The sequence below is a fragment of the Diadema antillarum genome, unplaced genomic scaffold (assembly GCF_040938485.1).
Source record: "Diadema antillarum isolate AM-2024a unplaced genomic scaffold, OU_Dant_1.0 seq00000348_RagTag, whole genome shotgun sequence".
NCBI classification, from domain to species: Eukaryota; Metazoa; Echinodermata; class Echinoidea; order Diadematoida; family Diadematidae; genus Diadema; species Diadema antillarum.
Window position 1 is genome coordinate 359057 of NW_027271358.1, and position 25174 is coordinate 384230.

Consider the following 25174-nt stretch of genomic DNA (forward strand, 5'->3'; position numbering starts at 1 on the left):
GAGATATTTGCGATTAAAGGTCAATAAATATATAGAGAATAATAAGAATTTTTTTGCTTCTTTTGACCATAACTTAAAAAATATACCTTTATATGTAGTGACCAATATATCATTTAAAAGGTATTATTTTGTACTTTATGACAGAGATCGTACTTCAAAATCTTCAAAAATGGACTTATCGGTTTTTGCAAACAAACCTTTCATATATACATATTATACAATTTTCACATACAGTTTTCTTGGAGAGAGAAAAAAAAACCCCTGAAACTTGACAGGTTTCCTCAGAATTACAAACTTCTCAGTTACTTATTAACTTTACTTCAATGTTTTAATGTTTTTTGAATGTCAGTGTGGCTCACTTGACCACATCTACCCTTCAAAGCCACATTTTCTCAAAATTTTCGTCTGCTGTTTATTCAGTCATATTCTGAACATATTCCCGGAAAGTGCTACATTTGGAAAGTTTATCACATGTTTGTGGTGATGGTCACTGATTTTGTTTCTGGAAAGAGTCAAAGAAAAGATGAAAACATGCACAAAATTGTCCATATTCTTCATACAGATTCAACATTTAATACAGGCAAAAAAAGAAAAAGATAAAATCAAGACATTACAGGATTATATTATGTACACAATAGTAGTATAATATATTAAAAAAAAAGGAAACACTTAACCACTTAGAAACATACACATTGGTATAATCAATCATGTTCTTTATGTGACATTTACACATTCATGTCAACAAAACTGCATTGTGTCAACAGAACTTTTTTTATCCATAAACAGAAATACATTCCCAGGAAAAACAAACAAACAGAAAGACTAAATTACAAAATCACTAGCAGAATGAGGTTGCATATCCCACAAGTTTAGAGAAAAATGAAATTGACATCACAACTATGCTTTCTTTGTCATGAGATTTGTCACGATCTAAAATGGTAGGCTAACAGCCAAGATTTAAGCTCTCTTTTTCCCAAAAGAGTTGGTGAGTTTGGATGGTAGAGGGGTGAGAGTAACTAAATATTATGAAACTTCCTCATTCAGTCACTGCCATTACTTGAGGCTCTTCAGCTTATTTCCCACGGGGATACGAAGAAATCACTTTATGATTGTCACCAACTATCTCTACACAATACAGTGGACAGATTAGGAGGAAATATTAACTGTCATGCTATCGTTTTGCTGAAACTAGACCTGACTCTGGCATGAAATGACACACTACCTGTGGCATGTGACTGTGCATTCATTTTCCCATTTTTCTTTGTTTGTTTTTTTAATATCAACTTCCTCATGTTTTCCTACAGTTCGCCAAAAATTGAATTAATGAATTAAGTAAACATTGACTTGGCACTTAAATCATGTATCACATTCAGAGTGTAAAGCCCGCCGCACACTATATGATCCGACCGGTCGTACAACCTTAAGACTGGAAGTGCGACGTCACCAGTCTTGCCAGTTTCCAGTCGTACGACTGGGTCTTAGCACCAGAGATTTGACATGTTGAATTTCTACGACTGGTCGTGGGCTTTCAGCCAATCAAGATACAGTAAAATGCTAGTGCACTCAGTGCCCACTGTGTGCGCTTAATAACTCATTGGTAAAATGTACTGAAGACAGAACAGTTGTAAGCCTACTCGTAAGGTCTGATCGTATAGTGTGCGTTGGCAGGTCGTACGACTGGGTCTTATGGTCCTAAGGTCGTATAGTCGTGAGTCATATAATGTGTGACGGGCTTAACGAGCATTCCACACTTTAGTAAAGGTGCTTCATACAAAAGAAAGGCCAGGTGTTGACAGTACCACTTTTATAAAACAATGACTTCTACACCAGTGGAAATAAGTGTCAATATATCTCCCGCCTTCTCTAACTCAACAATACTCTCTGAATTGTGCAATGTGAATTTCTGAATGGTTCCCAGGGGTATTTTTGTGATTCATTCATGCTTCTGCTTTTTGTAATACAGATATGCATTGCTAGTCTGCTAATGTTTTAAAATAGGCAAGTTGATAGCAACTACACAATACATAGTTTATTGGAGATGATTTTTCAGTTTTGTGGAGGGTAAAGCAGCTACATTCTGAGCAATATGATACACATTATCCTCCCAATTTGTTGTTAATGTTGCCATTTTTGTCATGTGAATAAGGGAAGAGCATATGAACATTATGATAAAATTTTTATCATAAAAACTACCAGACTGACATCTAACTCTCGTGGCTCATTCTTCAAAGAATGGCACTTGTGAATCACATATCTTGCCATCACAAAGCAAAAGGGAGTGGAAAACTATATCAACAAGAAGAACTTTCAACGTCCTTCTTGCTCTATAGGGTAACATACCACATGCATGCTACATACCTCCCACATGTTTTCAAATGCCATGCTGCTGCTTGCAACAGGGCACACGGTTTGTCAAGTTGCTAACTGAGGCCCTACCCATCCAAGTAAAGAGGCCGCTACTCATAGACAGCTAACCTTTACTGATTGTCTATCACATATTGAAGCTTTGCTTTACAACAAATACAGTTTATCAAATACCAATAACCTGCCCTATGTGGGCCTCTCTGTGTAACCACAGTGTGAAATTGTATATAACAATATGGAAATCAGCGATGAACCACATGAGGAACATGCTCAGATCTCAGTCAGTGATCACAGAGCACGGAAGAACAAATATGCATTAAAAGAACAACTTTCTGTGGCCACATACATAGTATTATACTAAATACACGCATGTAACTGCTGCCATGCTGATCACTGTGTGTGCAAAGAAATCCCCCGTCGACAGAGTTTACAGTCCGCTACTGAAACACAAAAACTTCACAGTGACTTTTCAAGTTCTAATATACAGTGAAAAGCAAAGAGAAATCACGCTGTGTGCGAGTTACCACTAAACTCAATGGTTAACCTACCAGAGACTTCTGTTTATAGCAACTGGTCTTTCTAAATGTACTTAATGACTTTTGGGTAGAAAACAAACAAAACATAAAAAACCAAGGTGTAACATAGATGTCAAACTTGGCAAGTATTCAAGGCAGAAACTGCAAAAGTTTTACATTTCAGTTGCTGCAGATGCTATACACAGCTCTGCGCAAAATAACAAGTACTCAAAACCCTCCTATAAAAGACAATGAGAAGAAACTCTTCCAAAATTGTACACTTTACTGTTAAAAACAACCGGAACATCCCATATATTCCACGACAATTTCGCTTCAGCTCATCTTGTTTTGAAAACATTTAATCATTTCTACAGATTTACACTTTATGCTGCAAATTTATACAACCTTCAAAGGTTTTCCATTACACGTTTTAGCTTTCAGATTGGTTGATTGACATGTTTCTGATCACTTCAATTACCAGAAGTCTTCTACTGTCATCAGTGCTAATAATTGGGGTGAGTAGGAAGCAAGACCCTTAAATTTGTCCCAATAAAACATTCTCAATATGAAAAGAGACCAATTGGGCCTCGTCTTATAAAGCCTTCAAATCAATCACAAGTCCCCAAATCAATCGCAACTTGCATTGCAGCTCACAAGAAACTTGTGAATGATTTCTATCACAAGTCTTTATAAGACAGGCCCAGAAATATATCATTTATAAAACTGTGTGAGCTTCAATGTACATGTATGCACCCTCACATCATACTGAACCTCACAAAACCTTGACCATCTTTCAAAGCTCATATTGCATACCGGTATGTATGTACCTGTAACTGCACATAATCACTGAAGACAAATTAACATTACAGATAATGGCAAATTTCGTTTCAATAAACTTGTAACATGGATCAACATACAAATGTGCATGACAGCAAATTTTTACAAAGTAGCTAAGTTGGGTTTAGTGTGTCTGGTGGGCTGTGTGATGCAGTGTCAAAGCCACAAATATTTAATCTACATTTGTACTGTTGAAAAACCACTCCATACACACTGAATCATAGCTTGTTACATGGTTATTCAATACCCATGGCTCACACATTTCATCTCGAATCTACTGTATTTAGCTCCTTTAGTAAGATCAATTTCCATATAAAGTTTTTGCATTGTACAAATCTCTCACATAACCTGGGTCCAATTTAACCCATCTCTTGTCCTCCTAACCATTGCCCATGAACATGCACCCCAATTACAGGTAAATAGTAGTGACTCCATTTTTGCAGCAAACTGGAGAATTACAACTCTGCACGATCCTCTTAACTCAAATACACATGAAACCATACCTTTAACTTTAACCTTTAAAAAAAATGATTGAGCATGCATCAAAGCTAGGCCTGAGCACACAGGGATATCCACAATATGAAAGAGAGGTGCACTAAACTTAAAAATGCAATCGATAGACTAGGAAAATACAAATACCTACTCTCACATGATGAACCACATGAAAAAAAAAAGAAAGAGAGAGAAAAAAATCTCCAAATAAGAATGATTTCATACTGCACTTGCTGTTACGTTTATATAAAAATATGCAATTTTTCATATACGTAGTTGTGATCATCTGTACACGCTACCTCAGACTCTAGATTTCGTATATAATAACTACCCTTGACATTACATCTACACACGTACTGATACATCCTTTGGATACAAAACATACCGTTTGTACAATGTCCTAATAGTTACATATTAAAAAAATCTATGCACAACATAGAGACCACACTCAAATTATGTACTGTGACAGAACTTTAGACACATCCGTATACACATTTAGCGAGCTTATATTCTATTTCCTTTTTTTTATTTAAGAAAAAGCAAATCAAAACAGGAGAGGCTGCAATGTTTCTGCCAGTCTTCTCAGGCAAAAAAACACTCAAGGATCAAAAGTTGTTGAGGCTACTATGTCCCTGTGGCTAATCATGGAGGTCTATGATGAAGTGACCATTTTTCTATACATCTTTCTGAAGACCTATGCATTATAGTCTAAAATTTCAGCCTCAAAATAAGCTGCATCAGGAGTGTATGTATTAAAAGGCTTATATTTAATCTATCTACACTAAGAAGCACATTTCACATGAAACTGAAATAAATAATTCAACTATAACTACATGATACAAACTTTTGCAAACAACAGGAGTGTGGTTGGTTGTGCCTGTGCTCTACAACCTATCAAGACACTAAATTTTTAATTTTGAGGGCATCCTCAAAACAAACACTGACATTCATGTCCAAAAGATGGCTATTGATTAAAACCGTACAGTAGATACAAATTTGAGAGTGCTTTTCTGAAAAATGTATAACACCTCATGCCTGGTCACACTGCATACAGCTACAGCAATCTGAGGACCTGTCCGCCAGATACAGATGTTTTTGTGTTGATAGTTGCCAATCCTTCCCACCATGACATCCTTTTAAATGTTTCAGCATACACTACGTCAAGTATAAAAGGAGTTTACAGAAAACAATACGTGCTTTTGTCAGTCCTCTTACAGACAAGTTTCAAAATTGTCTAGGATCAAATTACATTTGATTCAAGAGAGATAGCAGATGCCCATGTACTGTGTTGACACTCTCAGTTTCTCAAAGCTGGTACCACTTTCTGGGCAAGATGTAGATTTTTCTCCTAGTAACACAAAAACATTCCTGTATCCCACTCATGTATAGATTTCCAATGAAGCAAGTCAACAACTTTTGCAATGTCTTTACTTCATTTCACCAACAATGCAATGAAACAAGACATCCATTATAATGAAGTCAAGTGCATGAATCCTGACAAGGAAATTGGTTTGTGAAACCAATACTTCCACAATCACTTCTTCACCAAGAGAGATTATTTCAAATGGACTAAGTGAATGTACTTTAAATCTGCATGTTACATTGTCTGCAGTATCCTGTCCACTACTTATAGCACATGCCATCTACTGTGTATGAAGTCAAGCGGTCCTTTTAACCTGAACATTTTTTTGACCATTGCTACATTGCCAACACACACTGCAGCTTTTCTGTGACTGAACAACATATTACGTTGTTCACAGAATGTACAAGAATATGTCTCTTCATCCCCATACACCCATTTATAAAAAAAGGTGACCCAGTAATCGTTGTCTAATGCAAAAATTGAAAGGATTTACAAAAGAACAGGTGTTCAAAGGTTTTAGGGATCCACGTCAAAACTACAGTTCACTCTGAGAAAGAAATCAAGGAGTACAACAAACGTCATTTGGCAATCAGTTCCTCAGTACAATTGAGAATATCATATCTAAGATAAACATATATGGTCTTCATTTTCAAGAGATACGAATATCAGAGATATAAATGGGTCAATGATATCACACTACAGTAAAAATTCAACATAGTTGGCATGCTTGCATATCCATGTCATAGAGTTGCTCAATTAAAAATTCATTCAGGCTAGGCAAGTACTATAAGTCCACTCATACAAGTTAGCTCATATGAAAAGTTACATATATATCACTGATGTTACAATTGTCAAATCACTAACTCCATTGATTTTCCATGAGCTTGTGTGATTCTGTGAACCAATGGAAAGATATTAAAGTCTCTTTCAGCTCCATCATATCAGGGAAAGTGATGAAATTTAATGATTGAAGACAAATCTTCAATTCTGGTACTATATGGGGGTACGTAAAAGCATCCTGTAGTGTCACAGGTCTGGTGATATAGACAAGGGGATGAACATTGTGTCACCATAGTGAAAGTATTACACTTAAACTTGACTTTAATAATAGCAATGAAGCTACAAACACACAGCGCTTCACCAAAAGAAGAGACAGACACTGTTTAACCCATTGAAAACTAGTCCTAAGTATACTCGGACAGGTGTCTATTAGAAATACATGTTATAGCAAAATCAGCTAGTCCTCAACATAAGACAGGTGTGATCAGTGACCTACAGCACTTGAGTGTGCACCTTATTATGACTTAAACAAAGATCATGTATTGGGACTTATTTGTGCTTTGGATTTTGGAAAATGAAAAAAAAAGAACAAGGCAACAATGTCTGACTTTCAAAACTGTACAAGTAGTTTACACGTAGAATCAGTAGAATCAGTGGTAGTAAATGCACGTAAGTCCAAACTTATTTCATGAATGTCATCAATTATTGAACACTTGCTCAAACACAAAATATGAAAATCCAGAAATTGGACCAAAACAGCAGTGGTTCAAAAGCCCATCCAACATATTAAGGGTTTGTCCCTACTGTGAACACACAACTTTCACCAGGAAAGTTTTCACGTGAGTCTTCCGGATTTACAGCAAAAAAAAATGCAAAACAAATGTTCCCTCTAACCTCTTTGCTTCTACCACATGCAGACATCAGTCGGCATAGCGTAAGCATTCACTTTGAAACAAGGAAATACAGTGCACCTGCGGATTTTCTGCCCCATTTCCTATGACAAAGTAAACTTGCTACAGGAAAACATCTTGAAAGTCGCCTGTTCTATCTAACATACTGAAGCATGGCAAATCAAGGGAATACAAACTTTCAAATTCACCACATTGCTGATTGTACTGATAACACTCAAAAACTGAGAAAACAAAATTGATCACAATTTGCATTGCAAAGCTAGTGAAGCTGGTAGAAGTGTTCTTGCTCAATCAAAAAGGCGACACATTCATGAGTCTTTGTACTGTATGCAGAAATACTTCATGGAACAGATAGAGTTTGAAGTCAGATGTTATCTGTACATGAGACTGGGTAGGGAATTTATTGTTAAGAAGGACATGGGGAGGGGAACCAGTGGGCATGGGGTGAGGCGGGGTGACTTGGGTGTGGTTGGAAGGGTGGTGGGTGTGGTAGGAAGGGTGGTGGGTGTGGTTGGTTGGTGTTGTTGGAAGGGTTGGTGGTTCTATGCGTAGTATTTGTTGTCATCTTGTCTCCTGATGGCACAGCACAAGCAGCAGGAGAAGATCATTCCAAGAATCTACAGCAGGAAAAAAAAAACACGGAATCAAAGAAAAACATGCATAAATTTGTTCATTCAGAAACTTTAAAAGTGGAAATTTTGTGCAACATATACATGTACATACATTTATAACGTATGGCATTTACATATATTTGTTGATGGGCCAAATTTCTGTCCACTTTTTGTTAAAATTTCACAGACAAGACAATTTCTTAACCTGTTGAGGACAGTTTGATTTTGCTACAACATGCATTTCCCATAGATGCTTGCCCGAGTATGCTCGGGACTTGGCCTCAATGGGTTGATATGTTTAAAATGCATACTTCTAACATATTGCACACAGTATAAATGCAAGTTTTAACTGTAAATATACAAACACATATTCTTTTTTTAATCTCCTGAAGATATTGTGTGTTATTTCATTAGTTTGTCAAAAAGAGTGTGAAATATGGGAAAAATTTCCTTACCATGATATATTCCATGTTCACAATTATTATATGTCATAAAAATCACCTTTACCAGAGGGAATGGAGTTCAAAAAATAAACTAATTGCAAAACACAGTGCTAATAGAACACTTTTGGACATAGGCATATATCAGTCGTAGCAGTGAAAGTGGCGAAGGGCCCAATACTTTAAAAAAAACTATTCAGTGTTTTTGCTGCAAAAGTTGGTACCATGAAAAATCAAAGATGAAGGCATGCCTTACTCTCACAATACTTCAACAGAGTCACATAATATAACAGATGGTGACTGCTGTTGTGGAAAATACACAAATACTTTTCTTTTCATTTGAAATGCTAATTAAGGCAGTCATAAGTCCCTAAATGTTGACTAATGACTTACTACCTCACTCAATATCATTTCAAAATCTTTTAATGAATCTTTCTGTATGTTCCTGCACATGCCAGCCATCGTATATGTAATATTTCATAATGCACAGATATGTTGAGTTCATTCCACTGTTCCTTTCATTAATTTTTACTTATCGACCAAGTCAGTCCAATCAGCCAGCTACGATTGTCTGTTTAAGAAATCCAAAACCCAAATATAAATGTGGATTGAGTGAAAGCAGCAATATTAGTAGAACACATTAGTCAAAGTTTGAGGAATATCAGATAATCAAGTTAAAAGTTATAGATTTTGTCACCATTGCAGGATAAGAAGTTTACTGCAGTTCATGACATGATTATGGACAGCGACATGTAGGATATATGAGGAGAATTTAAATTTTTTTTTCTCATTTTTTTTAGCATAATGAAAGAACTCTTGACTTACTAGTACCTCCTTCAGAGAGCAGGGGGAATAAATACTATTACCCTTGTGTGTCCATAACAAGTCAATGGAATGTGAACTTTTCATGAAAATGAAATTTTGCAGAATTCTCCTTATATTTTCCTTTAATACATTGTTATCCATAATGATGTCATGAAGTGTAGTAATCTTCTCATTCAGCGATGAAGGCATTACAAAAATGCAAAGTTTGTAACTTTTGAATTGATTTTCCTTAAACTTTCACTGATGTGATCTACTAATTTTGCTGCTTTCACTCCATCAACATTTATATTTGGGTTTTGGTTTCGTTTATTGAATGACCAAAGAGAGCTCACCTGAACAGCTCCAACTCCAATAGCTAGCCCAGCGACAAGGATTGTGTTCTCTTCCAGCAAATTGAACAGACTCTCAGCACATCCCTAAAACACATGAAGAATAAACTCCATCAATTTACCAGAAAATACAAGATAATAATGTACATTTGCAGTATAATTCAGGCTGGACTAGTCTTCAGCACATTTCTACACATCTTTAAGTAAGTTCATCATTAGACAGAGTAAAATATTAACCTTTTCCAGTGATTCTTCACTTGGTACATAACAAGGAATATTCTTGAAGTAATCATTATGGATATCCAAATTTCTTCAATTTTCTTTAATGACAGATTTCTCAAATAAATCAGAATGGAGAATCAAACTGCAGTGACAAAAACACCAGGGAGGTAAAAGTGCACACACTTACATCTGTGTGGATGCCAACATCTGGAAGGTTCAGAACTGTTGCAAGGCTCTTTAAACCGCTACCACAGTTCTGTGACACAGACTTGCAGCACGAGTCCGGCACCTGTAAGGGGTGCGTTGCTGCATACCTAGAGCTTGCGTAGTCCAATGGGGAGTCCGCTCCGCAGCACTTCAACTGTAGAATCACAAGTGAGGAAAAAATTATCTCAATTAGTTATTGACCTAACTTGTTTCAATCTGTAAAATTTAAATGCGCTTCCATAAAACCTCTTCCCCTGTCCCCTCCCCCTAAAAATAGATAGATAGATAAATAAATAGATAAATACATAAATAAATAAATAAATACATACATAAATAAATAAATAAATAAATACATAAATAAATAAATAAATAAATAAATAAATAAATAAATAAATAAATAAATACATACATACATACATACATACATGCATACATACATAAATCAGCTCAAAAACAAAGCCTTACAGCATTCACACTTCAAAGTTTCCATCTATTACTTTCAAGTGCCACTTCCGCATTTCTGGGGTAAAGAAAGTGGGGGGCCTAAAGTGGTGACACCTTATGTATTCCTTTGAATGGTGCAAAAAAAAGTGGGGAGGGGGGGGGGAGGACCTGAGCCCCCTCGGCATCCCCCCCACCCCCCCCCCCCTCCACCCCCACCCACATACAACTTCCCAGTATATGGTAGGCCTACACGTACAGTATTGGTATCAAAGCTCATTATTAATGCCTGCACACTGATTTTAAGTAGCCTTACCGTTCTCTGCATGCTGTCCAGTGCTGCAGTTACTGCAGCATCCTCAGAATAAACGTCTTGTATCGTGGTAGTCATACCTATAAAAATAGAAAGACAGGACCAAGAACAATGACACAATGGTGAGTGCATTGACAAGAGTCAATAAGTATGCCGTATTGTTTAAACAATCATTTCTGAGTCCATTTTCCTAATCAAGCGTTTGCTTTATATGATGATGGTCTCCTGTATTCCTGTTACATCCAGAGTTGCTTCATTTGTATTTTGAATGGTAGATATACAGGATCCTATGTGAGCATAGATGTATAAAATAATGCCTGCTTGTTTCCATTTAGTGTGTTTAAATGATAAAGGGCATACAATTCTTAGGGGAATCAAAAGTTTATTTGATGAAAATCAGTTTCACGAATATATCATGCTGCGAAAATATTGTGTTTTACAGTATTTGGTTCACACTGAGTTGGTTCAAACTCGGGTTTCACTAAACTCTGATGATAGCGGAATCCATAGGGTTCTAAAGTTTAAGCTGGAAACCTTGTGACTGCTGTCACAGTTAACCTCGAGTTAAAGGGATTGTATAGTTATGGTTGAGACCTATCTTCAGGTTTCTAATATTTTCGGTGATATATTGAGAAACCTCTTATGAAATATGAAGAGCGTACAATTCCAAGAGGGATTCAACGTTTATCTCTTTATGTGCCATGGTGGAAACCTCCCATGTGCCACATAATTCTAAGACTCCAACATATTCATGCTTTGAGAAAACATTCAGTTTTTCAAATCTATATAACTTTTCCAGGTTTCTGTCAAATTGTAGATGAAATGAGCAAAGTTGAAGAGAAAATGCCAAGCTTCGCATTGATGTAAATTTTATGACAAATCTATAGTTGCTTTTCTTTCGAAAGCCTGGTGGCTACATTACTGTCAATGTATGACTTTTGTACACAAAGCAGTGACAGAAACTTATAATTTGCTCGCAAATCCAGGAGGAAACACTGCTTGTTAGTCAATCACCACATAAAATGAAAGCCATGGACGAGAGGAACGGAATCACGAGAAATGCTTCCATCGTACCGTGGCATTTGGCAATTTATCGGTCGGTTTGGACAGGTTTGTGTGTTTGAGCAGAATATGCGAAGTTGGCACGCCGTCCACCGAGTCGGACGTGTGAACGTGGCACATAAAGAGTTATTTGATGAAAATTGGCTTTGAAATGGCTGAGATATTCAAAACAGAGCAATCCCTTTCCCACCTTTTATTAGGATCGCTTTATTTTACTTTGTTTTTCTATGTTTAAGCCATTCCGAAATTGATTTTTCATCAAATGAACTGGTATGCTCTGTAATATTTCATAAGTGTTTTCTTGGTATCTCGCAAAAAGTTATAAGCCCAATCCTCATCTCCACCAATACTATACTATCCCTTTAATTTTAAAGCATTCCCAAAGAATTCTTCTTCTGATGGATGCAACAACTGAGATGGGACCATTTCGTCTGTTGAGAATGAGAGGGGCATTAACCCATTCCATACTGAATTCTGAAATCCCCATAGACTTACTACACAGGCCACCAGGTACCCGTACGGAATGGGTTAAGTTGCCATGAACACTTATCATTCTCAACCAACAATTTTGTGTTGGCCAGGCCGTCTGGTCTTACGGTTCAGGCTTACCTTGTTTGACGCCCTCCTTAAGCTTTTCCCGGTTGAGGTAGGCCCAGACACCACCACCAACTTCAGCCGCACAGATTACAAGAAGGAGAATGAAGAACTGCACAAAAACAGAAACAGAAAGTAGAGTGAACATATAATGTGCAGTGGTGGATCCAGAGGGGGGGCGCAACCAGTGCACGCCCCCCCCTTTATTTTTCGTTAAAAACAAAAGAAATAAAAAGAAAAAAAATGAAATGAAACCCGGAAGGTGCACAAGAAATATTAGTCACGCCCCCCCCCCCCCCCCTTTACAGAATTCCTGGATCCGCCCCTGATATGAATACCATATATGTCCTCTGCATTGTTTCTCTTTTTATTTCTAAATCACACACTGATTACTCTGAGGAGCAGTCCAAACATGAACATTATTTAATATTTCTTTGGTCATTTTCTGAAACTCAGTCTGCTCTCCACTTGTTGAATGAATATCACACAAGCCTCTCATCTTTTGAACAGAACATGTTCAGTAAAATAATATCCACACAATCAGAAATAACCTCTTGATACAAAACTCAGTCATAGAGGTCTATTTTCGTATTTACACAAAAAGTAAATAATCATGAAAATGAATTATCAGAAGTAATTCATATCAACAACTTTAGTCTCTTTTTCTCCCTTTCACTTTAATGCTGCATACCTCATGTCCTTTAATTCTACCTATCACCTTTCCCATAACATTGATCTGTCTCTTTGCTCCTACACTGTTACCTGTTCATACAATCATTCTTCTTTTTGGGGGGGTGGGGGGGGGGGGTGGGGGGCATCCTCTCATACTCTCTTCATATGTTCCCACACTTTGTGTCTCATTTTAGGTCTATCTGCCACATTTTACATACTTATCTTTCCTTTGACTGTTTGAATTCACTTTGGGGGGAGAAGGAAACACATTACATAATTGGCACTAACTGAAATTTACAAATCCACCTCAAGTTCATCACAATATATATATCTAATCCTCACAAGGTATTTTACAATGCATTTCTTGTCTACATCTATCCTCTTGAAAACAAACATAAAATGTGTGATTGAGTCTGATTTGACATGGAATAGAGAAACTAAGTGCATAGAGACACTACGGTAGTGATGTGTGCTATATAAGCACTGTATTATTGTTATTAAACAAAAAATAAGGTGAAAACGAAATGAGAGTGAAAATCTTATTGGCCATTTCTGTCCTGTCTTCTGTTGTGAATCTGCATCAGGGCTAAAGGGCTCTTTACCATTCTGGCAATGTTCAGCTCAGGATACCATGGGGGAATGAGAGTGGCACCTTGCAGAGAACTCTTATACCCTGTTTAGAGTTTACCCTTTATCCGGAGAAAGCATGTGCCGTGTCTGCCACCTCCAGCTAGAGTCCCTGTGTCTGCGGTAAACACAGCACAACCTCTGGAGGTTACCTCAGACTTGTGCTATGCTGTCTAGCTAGGCATTTTAACCTGTTGAGGACAGACTAATTTTACTACAACACACATTTCCCACAGACACCTGCCCGATGCCCAAATATACTCGGGACTCGTCCTCTACAGGATAATACCTTGGATTCACTCCAGACTCATGCTTTGTGCTTTGTGCTGTGTTTGTTTAGAGTTCCACATGTCTGATGTAAAGATGGCATGACTTCTGGAGGTTGTGCTGCTTTTTTTGTGTGTTTTTTTAAATGTTTTTTTGTGTGTTGTTGTTGTTGTTGTTGTTGTTGTTGTTGTTTTTTGTTTTTTGTTCTTTTTTGTTTTTGTTTTTGTTTTTGTTTTTGTTTTTGTTTTTGTTTTTGTTTTTGCTTTTTTGTTTGTTTGTTTTTTTTTTTTTTTTTTTTTGGGGGGGGGGGGGGTTAGGACTCTAAACAGGGTATTAGTACACCATCTCTACTACTTACCAGGACCAGCAGAGCTTGACTCTCCATGCACGCTCCGCAGCACCCAAGGAAACCAACTAGCATCATGAAGCCTCCAATGCCGATGAGGACGTAGACTGCGATGTAGTAGATCTGAAGGTCGCCAGCGGTGGAGGCATACTCCCGCATGCTGGGGTCAAAGCAGAGCCAGAGCCCCACGCCAAGCAAGGCACAGCCACATAGCTGTTGGAGGGAGCAGAGAGAGAAGGGGAAGTGGAAGGGGGTAGGGGATGGTAGAGGGGGTAAGAGATGGTAGGGTATGGAATGGTGGAGGGGGTAAGAGATGGTGGGAGTAGTAGGGTATAGGGTGGTGGAGGGGGTAAGGGATGGTAGGAGGGGTAGGGTAGGGAGTGGTAGCAGGGGGTAGGTTTGGTGACAGGGGGTAGGGGTGGTAGGAAGGGTAGGGGTGATGGGTAGGGGTGATGGGAGGGGTGATGGGAGGGGATAGGGGTGGTGGGGCATTAGGGGGGAGGGAGAGATAGATGGCAGGAAAGGGAAAAGATAAATAACAGTAATTATCATCAAGATTTGACTCAATTATAGTCATGCACAAAGAATATGACAGCAATTCTTAGAATAGTGAAATTATTCTTTCTCTTTACATTTGATGCAGGCCTACCATACTCAACTTGCGATTGAGCAAATGCACTTTTTACATATCCCCTTTAATACTTGTCATAGTCCTTTACATATCCCTTTTAATACTTGTCATAGTCCTTTATATAAAAACAAACACACAAATAACCCCCACTGCATGAAATAAAAGCAAATATGCTTTGGCTGACTTTGTATCCTGTGGCAATGGCTGTGTTTGTTGTATTGCACCTTCCTGAACTAAATTCATAAAGTTTTGCATTGAGAATGAATGTTACTCAGTCAAACTGTAACAATAATGTGTGTATTTTTCTGTACCTACCATTCTTGACTACATGTACTGTGAATGCAATTTTAGCCCAGAAGCATTCCTGTTTCATCCTTGGCTATGGCCTCATGAAATTATAATAAAAAGAAATGAAAAAAAAACCCATCAACAGTGTACACAAGCCAGGCATGCATGTTGAGTGTAATTTGGTACAATATCACTAATTTGTTATATTTTTGGTATATTCATATGATAGCAAATGTGAAAGTAATATCGTAAACTGCAAAATATGGTCCAGACTTGGCAGGAAGACTTGAACATTGTCAGGTGAAAAAAAGAAGAAGAAAGCTTGACACTTTTTGTGTTCTTCCAAATAAACTGTTCTATATAGCATCAACTTTTTTTTTTTGTATGGGAACTGAGTGACAAATTGCCCTCTATCGATGTAATAATTACAAACAAACCAACAACTTGATGCAAGAATTATCAAGTTGAATAAAATGCAGTATCCACTGCTATAAGGGATAAGAACCATCACTGGCTATCAGGCAGAAGCTCAGTAGTCTTGTGGATATGATGCCTGTCTAGCAATCAGGGGCTAGGTTGTGGGTTATAGTCCCACCAATATGCCCATGAGTTTTATCATGGCTATGCTCTAAAGACTGAATAATTGGTACCTTTCAGGTATATTGTTGTCACTGCACATACATGGCAACTGTACAAATTTGTATGAAACACACCAGCCATGAAGAATTCAGGACATTTGGGTACTTGACACTGCCAGCAAAGTTTTCAATTGCTGGTTTTGGATTTCAAAAACCCTTGCAGGTTGAAAAGGAGCAGGGATACTAACATTCATGTATTCAAACCAGGAAGATCCCAAGACCAAAAAGCAATCAGGGAGATAAGTGTGCATCACATGTTCCTCATAAGTAGGCAAAAAATAGTACCCCAAATGGGGGAGAGTTATTTGACCATTCTGTTCAAGCCTTTGTTACATCACATTGACTGTCACAATTGCAGGATCTAGCCTTAAGAGCCATAACTTCAGAATATTTCACTGCAGTGTGCAATAGAGAGTTGAGTATCGTGATTTTTCTTGCTCAGACATTTCCTGGTTAGATTGGTTCTTTACATTGAAGATAGGTTCTCAGGGTATTAATGTATCCATGTCATATTGTATCACATGATGAATTGCTTTGTCTGGAATACAAAACTGCCTGACCTTTGCTATCAGAGGAAAGATATAGTCCTCTATAAAAGAGGCATATCAGATCCTTTTGGATAAAACATTCTTTATATTCCCACCCAACCAGTCATTATTTGTAAAATATTTCCCTTCAAGTGAATGCCAGTATAGGGCTTAACTACTAGTAGGCCTACCTATTACAATCCAAAATAAAAGCAGCACAAAATAGAAAATATTGAATTATTTCTTTCTAGCAAATATATAAGCTTAAATGAATAACTCCAATAAGTAATTTTTATACAATGCTAACTTTACATTGTACCTTGGATGAGGGCTTTGAGTTAAATGTCAAAGGTCAAGCTTGTCTTTCCTGTCATTTTTTTTCAACATATCAAGCCTGAACTCCTTGAACTGTATCTTGTACACATGAGGTCAGTCTTGCTATATTCTAACTTAATTAAAGGTACTATTTCACAATGTTTCCACTTTAAAGGCACTATTTCACAATGTTTCCACTTTAAAGGCACTATTTCACAATGTTTCCACTTTAAAGGCACTGTTTCACAATGTTTCCCCTTTAAAGGCACTATTTCACAATGTCTCCACTTTAAAGGCACTATTTCACAATGCTTCCACTTTAAAGGCACTATTTCACAATGCTTCCACTTTAAAGGCACTATTTCACAATGTTTCCATTTTAAAGGCACTATTTCACAATGTTTCCACTTTAAAGGCACTATTTCACAATGCTTCCACTTTAAAGGCACTATTTCACAATGTTTCCACTTTAAAGGCACTATTTCACAATGCTTCCACTTTAAAGGCACTATTTCACAATGTTTCCACTTTAAAGGCACTATTTCACAATGCTTCCACTTTAAAGGCACTATTTCACAAAGTTTCCACTTTAAAAATCTGGGCTAAAATGGCTCTACATGGTACGAGAGTCTCTGATATTAGCCACATTCACACATACAACATAGTGGGTCACTGAGCGCATTCCAAAACTCTTTTGAGTTTTTTGCAACTGTTCACATGCTCCAAAGATTAGCGGGATAGCAATCAAGCTCATAAACTTGAGCTTTTTTGCAACCATTTACACTAGGCCTACAGAAATAAACTGCTACTTGTTGATAAATAAAACAATAAAACTATTCTTGTGCAGCACAGTGGTATGGAGTACACACTGTCGTGACATGTGCTTTGAATGATTTGATACAAAAAATTGGTCGACCATTCACTCATCACCATGGGGCAAATTAGGGTGCTGATTCAGATATAAAAGCAAGATTTCTTGATTCATGAAATTCTTCCGTCGAGGTGTTTTCATTGCAACTGATTGACAAATTGCCCTACATTGATGTATCCACGTATCAATATTTACGTCGATGCACTACATCGACGTATTGACGTATCGACATTTACGTCGATGTAGGGCAATTTGTCGATCAGTTGCAAAGATTTCTTGAGTTTATATCTTGCTGCTGTTGGTGCTAACTTGTGGGATTTTTGTGTCCACACATGCAAACAAACTTGAGTTCCCTAGAGGGTTACAAATCTTGAGGTTTGTAACCCACTAATTTGTGTACATGTGAATCCCCCTACTTTGAAGCTATGAAAGGAAAAATAGTGTTAAAATGCTTAAAAGAGTTGAACAGCTGAAACAATGTCGTAATAGAAATTTGAAGTGCACAATGAAGGGGAAACACTGTACATCAATTTCCTTCAGCTATCGGAATGGCGACACACAAAATATTTCATGAGCCAAGAGGCAGAGGGTGACTATGTTAATAAAATCATAAATTTCTATTCTTTGTGGGGATTTTCCAGTTGACTATGCTGCAAGCCCAGCCAAATCCAGGTAACCTGTTTGTCTGACATTAACTTTAACATAATGTTATATGCTTGTAGGAGTAGCTGTTTGATGAGTGGGGATTTCCACAACTTAATCACATACTTTAAAATAAAAAGACATGCACAGCTTCGCATGACAGATGACTGGCCTTGATTCTTACATGTTCCACGTCCATAAAAGCTGAGCTGTAACCATGATTCAAGGGAAAGTTCAGGTGATTTTCATAATTTCACATCATGTAGTACATAAATCAGACACCTCCCTGTTTAGATTTATGGAATCAATTGTAGTCCTTGAGCAGAGAAACCAATTCTCTGATAAACCCAAAACAATACATTGAACAAGGATGGTGACATACAGCTTCACCATAAGAATGCACGACTGTGGCTCACCAGGAGAATGCATGAGTAGGAGGCTAACATATTCATACATGTAGCAATGTAATTTCATTACAATTACTACTTGCTGAACGAGGTCACCTGACATGTAGAATTTAGGCCTGCTTTTTTTTTCTTTTGTTCTACTTCCTTAACGGTTTAGCTGCCATGTCATCTTCCTTGTTCATTGTGATTTACCATGAATTTTGAATACAGTCTATTTCCTCAACTCAACCACTATAAATTCAGAAACTTTATTCCCAGTATAAACACTCTAGTGTTCAAATGTAAAAGTCTGAAAATCATCTGGAGTTCTCCTTTAACAGGGTGAAGGGCTTGTATTGGCAATGCAATCACACGGAACCAAGTGAAGGACATACAAGTTTGTAGAGATAGTTGGCGTTTTCTCAAGGAATGCACTATACTAGAGTTTACGAATGCAGTGGAATACTTTTATAGGCCTACATATATAGTCCGGTCTATTCTGATATCATATTGTCATGTTTATAACTGTTAATCTTATAATCATCCTTATGAACTCACTTTGGGGGGTTGTCAAGTTTGTTTAATATTGCAGTATAAAAACAACATAGTAAACAAACTTGAAGCAAAAGTTCATGTCTTCAAAGATTCCAAAGAGATAAAGTAGGACCACAATTATCCAGCCACATTGCGACCAGTGGGCCTCCGGATCATCGATTTGGCCGGATAAGGGAGCTATGCTCAAATACAGCACTTTCTAGCATGCTAGGGGTATACACAAGTTATTACCAACTTACTATTATAAATATTATGAATGTTTGCATGGCATTGTTTCATACTTCATGATATGGAAATAAAATGAAATATAAATATCCCTTCGACATGTCCCTTTATGTATTATTTCTTTGAATGATATTGACTTATGAGATCAATATTGCGACTCGTCGAATACTGCCGCTGCATTGTACTGTAACCACTGCTGTGCACTCAGTGCAAGTGACAAGCGCAGTACCAGTCATTAACATAATTATCGTCTCACAAACTGCCTTAAAACAATGAGATCACAGTGTTGATTGAAATGTGTCCCGATGTGTATTGGATGTAATGGTTGGATGTGCGTTTGTTTTGAGTGAGATTAGGCACTGAAAATACATGAAAACATTTATTTAAAAGTCAGCCAGTCAATGTCGAGATAACAGAGAATCCGGATAATTGATGGCCAGACAATCAAGTTCCTACTATTGTATTACACAGATATTCTTTGTTTCACATGCATATCAATAGGTAATGTTCATCCCTAACTCATGAAGGCTTTAATATATTCTTCTGTCAAGACTTGAAGAAATATAATTTCTCAGGTAGCCTCCCACAGAGTACAGAAGACATGGCAGGTCTAGAGAACCCATTCTATCCAAATAAATGGAGTACAGTGTATTTAAATTCAATACTGACAGCAATGTGGTCATTACTGTGTTGATATTTGCCACTTTTTGCCCAAACTTTCTCTCACATGATCTACATGTATCATTGTCAAACAGCATTTATGCAAATCACATCTCTATTCGGCTTCGGGTATAAAAAAATACTCCTTTGAAATTACATACATGTTATAAAAACCTCAGGAAACACTACAATCATCCCTCCTCATGTACATTCTCTTTCTTCTACTCAGTCAGTGTGTTTACAAAATTTTTCATCAGTGTGTATGTATATAGACAATAGGGTCTGAATGCAAAGACTACTGGGCATCTGTAAAGTACATCATTATGTTATCACAATTTCATGCTCATCTGTGATGGATAGTCTAAAGATGAAGAGAGAATGGTAGACAAGAAGACAGAGGATAGACAAGAGAGGAAGGGGAGATGAATTCCGATGAAGGCAGTGTTTGAATGAGACACAAACAATACAGGCGACTGTCAGTATAATGAAGTCCTCAGGACAGGCAGTTTTCTTTCGTTACATCAAAACTTTACTATAACTTAATAAATGATTTACATATTTGTCCGAAACCATTTATGAAGAAGACATGTGATGAATTGAAAATTTCATGCAAGTATTGAAAGTTGTTGGCTGCTAAAAGTGCATTACAATCCCTTCATTTCATTTGAAGTATATAAAGGTATATGGATAATGGACCTGAATTTTTACTTCATTGTAATATGACTTTTGCTATAACCGTGTTCATTCTAAAGGGAGTGCACCGAGTGTACATCCATCATGCATCATGGAGTATTTTGTGTATATAAGGAGTAGGAAGTGCATTGGATGTCTGTCAGTGGAGAGTGTAGTTTCAGTGGCGGATCGGGGGGGGGGGGGGGGGGGCGCACCGGGCGCACATCCCCCCTTTATTTTTGTTTATTTGTTTGTTTGTTTTTAATTAATAAAAAGAAAAAAATGGGGGAGGGGGCACGTGCGCCCCCACTTTAAGTTAGTAAAGGCGCCTCCCCTTAAGACCAGGCGTCCACTAGGGCGCGGACAAGACGCGGACAAGCTCCGGAATGCAAATTTGGTATTCCGCACTCCTTCGGGAACCTGTCCGCACGTTCCTGAACGTGTCCGCTCACTGTCCTAAACATGTCCGGGCGTTTCCGCACCTTCGGGAGAGAGAAAAATTTCCGCGTCCAAATTTTGATCGAGACCAAAATTTGGACGCGGAAATGAACTTCCTGACACCTTCGGCGACTTGTCCTGACGATGTCCTGAGGATGTCCCGCTTGTCCGGAACCCTTCCGCTCCTTCCGCACACGCTCCGGAAATAATCCCGCGGTGTGGGGAAGCTTCCCGAATGAAAGCGGAAGACACCAGGAATGTTTTAGGACAGCGCGGAGCCGATGCGGATCTATATATGCAAGTGTCCGGAACCGATGCGGAAATTTTGTGATCAAGACTCGAAAATGTCGACACTTTCCGCGAGCGTCATGCCAATGAAACGTAAAATGAGTAAGAAGGGAGGCGAGGCCCCCATGCAAATATCCCCATCACAGGCACACCTTTCGTCTAGTGATGAAGAACAGTTAAATCTAAGGAATTTCCGGTCCCAGAAGGCAAAGAATAAGGTAGTAGAGACTGTGCCAAAAGCAACCAGAAAGAAGTGAAATCAGCCCCCTAACTTCCTAGTAAGTTTGTTTTGATTTGATCTTTTCAGACATTATTTTTCATCTGGGTGACTTTCCTGGTTCCTATTACTTACTATAGTACATTTTCCTTTATGTTGTTTTCGTATCTTATTTGCAAACAAACTAGGTTGTCCCATGTGACAGCCCAGCTGAAAAATCACAAAAGTAGGTGGAAGTACACTCAGAAAAAAAGCATAGAATTTTTGGCCAAATGTTAATGTATTATATACGTCGATGTAGGGCAATTTGTCAATCAATTGCAATGAAAACATCTCGACGGAAGAAAATCATGAATTTGAATGAACAAGTTGTTATTCATACGTAAATGCTTTCTAATGATACAACATATTAGAACAAAAGACAAATTCATCACACTGAAAAGCATGAATTCAGTTGCAAAGATATACCTGTGGTCTCATTACAATGTAATATCTTTGAAGCCCAAAATAACAATGACAGATAAAGATGATTGAGGAAAATGAAGAATTTTCTGTCACTTCAAAATTCAAGTGAAATGAGAGAAAAAGCAATAAATCATGAACTCGAAAAAGTGTTAAATGTATGTCTTATTTTTTTTTTTGCTGAGTGTATATATTCAAGTACACATTAAGCATCACAAATCATTTCAGAAATATTCTTTACCTGAATGATTTTCGCAGTTGTTATTATCTAATATGTTTTCTTCTCTTTTTGTTTTAGTTGCAAATAAACTCGATTGTCCAATTTGACAGCCCAGCTGAACCCCCCCCCCCAAAAAAAAAAAGTAAATTAAAGTAGGTTAAAAATATTTCCCTATTTTTACACTTCATTGACAATAGGCAAGTAAGCTCTAAGCATGAAAAAAAAAATTCTCGGACTTGAAAGTGTTCAAAAGTGATCAAAATAAGAGAGGGTTAGAGATGCACAAGGGTAAATATCAGAGAAAGAAAAAAAATGTAATGATTAGGATCATTTGGCATGCTCTACAGAAGTATCAGACAAAACATGTGTATACCTCACGATGGATAAAGCACATGTCTTAAAAAAAGGGAATAAAGAATATATATATATATATATATAATAAGTAACAAAACTGCAACAAAGTTCATGCTGTATTCACCAACGGTTTATTTCTTGTGAAGAAATAAACCGTTGGTGAATACAGCATGAACTTTACAAAGTTCATGCTGTATTCACCAACGGTTTATTTCTTGTGAAGAAATAAATCGTTGGTGAATACAGCATGAACTTTGTTGCAGTTTTGTTACTTATCTTTTTATCTTGCCCACACGTGGACTACCTTATCAGCATGATTATATATACATATATATATATATATATGTATATACATTTACATTTTTATGTATATATACATATATATATATATATATATATATATATATGGTTCAAAAAGTTTGCGAATATCATCCATGTGACTGTAGGCAGAGAAAAAATTGTTCTCCCAGATGAGACAAAAAAAAAAAAATGAGTCGTCAGCCGACATGCAGACAATCCTATTCTTCGACTTGTGGTGGTCACATTTATCAAATGATATTGACCAATCATATTAATATAATATCAGCCGCTACTGCGGAATTCAACAAGGAGCATCAACGACGGCTAGCAGTCAAATGAGGAAAAGTCAAAGTCAGCGCCAAATTTATACCTTTCCATTTTCCTGGTATTGTCCGCAGTTTGTCCGCATGCCTAACTTGTGTTGTCCGGAAGGCATCCTGATTGTCCGCGTTCATTCCTGGTGTAATCCTAGATGTTTCCGCGCTGCCCGGCTACGATTAGCATATTCCGAGGTATTTCGCGCTCTTCCGGAGAGATTCCTAGGAATGTCCGCAGTCAGTCCGCGGACAGTCCGCGGACAGTCCGCGGACAGTCCTAGGAATGTCCCAGGACAAGCCGATTCACAAAGTTATTCCGCGTCTGTCGCGGACAGGATGCCGAAATAACAAAATTTGCTTCCGCAACCCTTCCGGGGCTTGTCCGCGCCCAAGTGGACGTCCGCCCTTAAGCCCCTCAGTTTCACTCAGAAATGACTTTCACAATCTTTGCCCACAGCACATTATATATCATGATGAAACCTACAAGAAATTATCAAAATTAATGGTACTCTCACAGCAATAAAAAGTTTATGATACCACTAGTAGCCAGGACCTTTTAATTACAGGCATAAGATTATAGCTTTACACTGTTATCAAATATCTCATTCGCCACCACAGATGCTACCACATTATCAAGACTGATAGACCAAGAACAATAATTTAACAGGAAAAGAACACAGTAGCATTTCCAAGACACACTTTTACATAAAAAATTTTGCCATCAAAACTGACAGAAAAACTTGTCTGTGATGAAAGCAAGAAGGTAGTAAAAAGCTAGGCTAGCTCTTTCATGGGATGCAAGTGTGTGCCTCATGAAGGGATGGCATAGTTTTGATTGACATGAGGGATTCAGATTTTGACTTTTTTTGTGAGATAATTAGAAATCACTCTTATGAAATATCATTATTAGAGCATAAGCGGTATTAAAAGTTAATATGATGAAAATTGGCTTTGAAATGGCTGAGATATCCAAAATAAGGCTAAATAAAGTGTTTCTAATAAAAGGGGGAAGGTCCCACCTTTTATTACAATCATTTTGTTTTGGGGTTTCTCAGCCATTTCAAAACAAATTTTTACCAAATATACTTTTGAATTCCTCGTTCTTTTTGTATGTTGTTATGTATTTCATTAGAGTTTTTTTTTTCTAATTACTTCACAAAAAAGTTGGAAACCTGAAGCCCAACCCAACCTAAATCATACCACCCTTTAATGGTGTACTGAGTGGGTTTGTGTTGTTAACAGATGGCTCAATTTCTTTTTGCTGAACCCTTTTTGTGCCAGTGAGTTTGGACATTTTATAAAATGTGCTAGGGTCTTCTGAGTCAAAAAATATAAAGGGTTAAATGATAAAAGTCCAAATCTGGAGCAATTCTAATGAAGGGGTGATGACTGCATGCCTTACTGCATCGCTGGATGGGATAATGATATATTAAAGAGAAATTCCATTCTGACATCGTGCTGCTTTGTATGAAAACAGAGATGTAAAATCAGTGAAGATTTTGGGAACAAAAAACAGATACGTCAAAAAAAAAATCATGAACTGTAGAAGTTTTGAGAGTAAGACAAATTGGCTACTCTTTGCACTATAATATAATGTTGAGTAACTCTCTGTTTGCTTTCAAGAAATTTACTAATTTAATATATTCTCAAATATTTGGGCACTCTCACAACTAATCCGCTGAAAAAAATATTGTGCCAAAATATATTACTCTATTACACTTCACTCCCGTTATAACAGTTCGTCGGCTGAGAATGATAAGGGCGTTAAGTTGTCACTAAACCCATAGTGTTCAAGACAACTTAACGCCCTTCTCATTCTCAACAGACGAGTTACGGTTATAACAAATTCTGGTCACAACGAAGTAAAAATTCAGACCGCACCACTATCTACTCTATGTTTTTTATTGAGCACTTATTTGTTCAGTTATAACGAAATTTCGACATTACAAA

At 37.4% G+C, this 25174-nt stretch overlaps 1 protein-coding gene across 2 annotated transcripts in view; it reads right to left on the reverse strand.

Moving 5' to 3' along the window:
• Nucleotides 1-7028: 7028 nt before the first annotated feature.
• LOC139731003 (CD9 antigen-like) overlaps nt 7029-25174 on the reverse strand; it is a 172667-nt gene continuing 154521 nt past the window's right edge. For both annotated transcript variants that reach the window (XM_071641877.1, XM_071641878.1), the window contains exons 2-7: nt 14231-14431; nt 12322-12418; nt 10654-10730; nt 9877-10050; nt 9471-9554; nt 7029-7879 (exon numbers count right to left, since the gene is read on the reverse strand). In XM_071641877.1, coding sequence (XP_071497978.1) covers nt 7805-7879; nt 9471-9554; nt 9877-10050; nt 10654-10730; nt 12322-12418; nt 14231-14431 — 708 coding nt within the window. In that variant the 3' untranslated portion in view covers nt 7029-7804. The remainder of the gene's footprint in view (nt 7880-9470; nt 9555-9876; nt 10051-10653; nt 10731-12321; nt 12419-14230; nt 14432-25174) is intronic.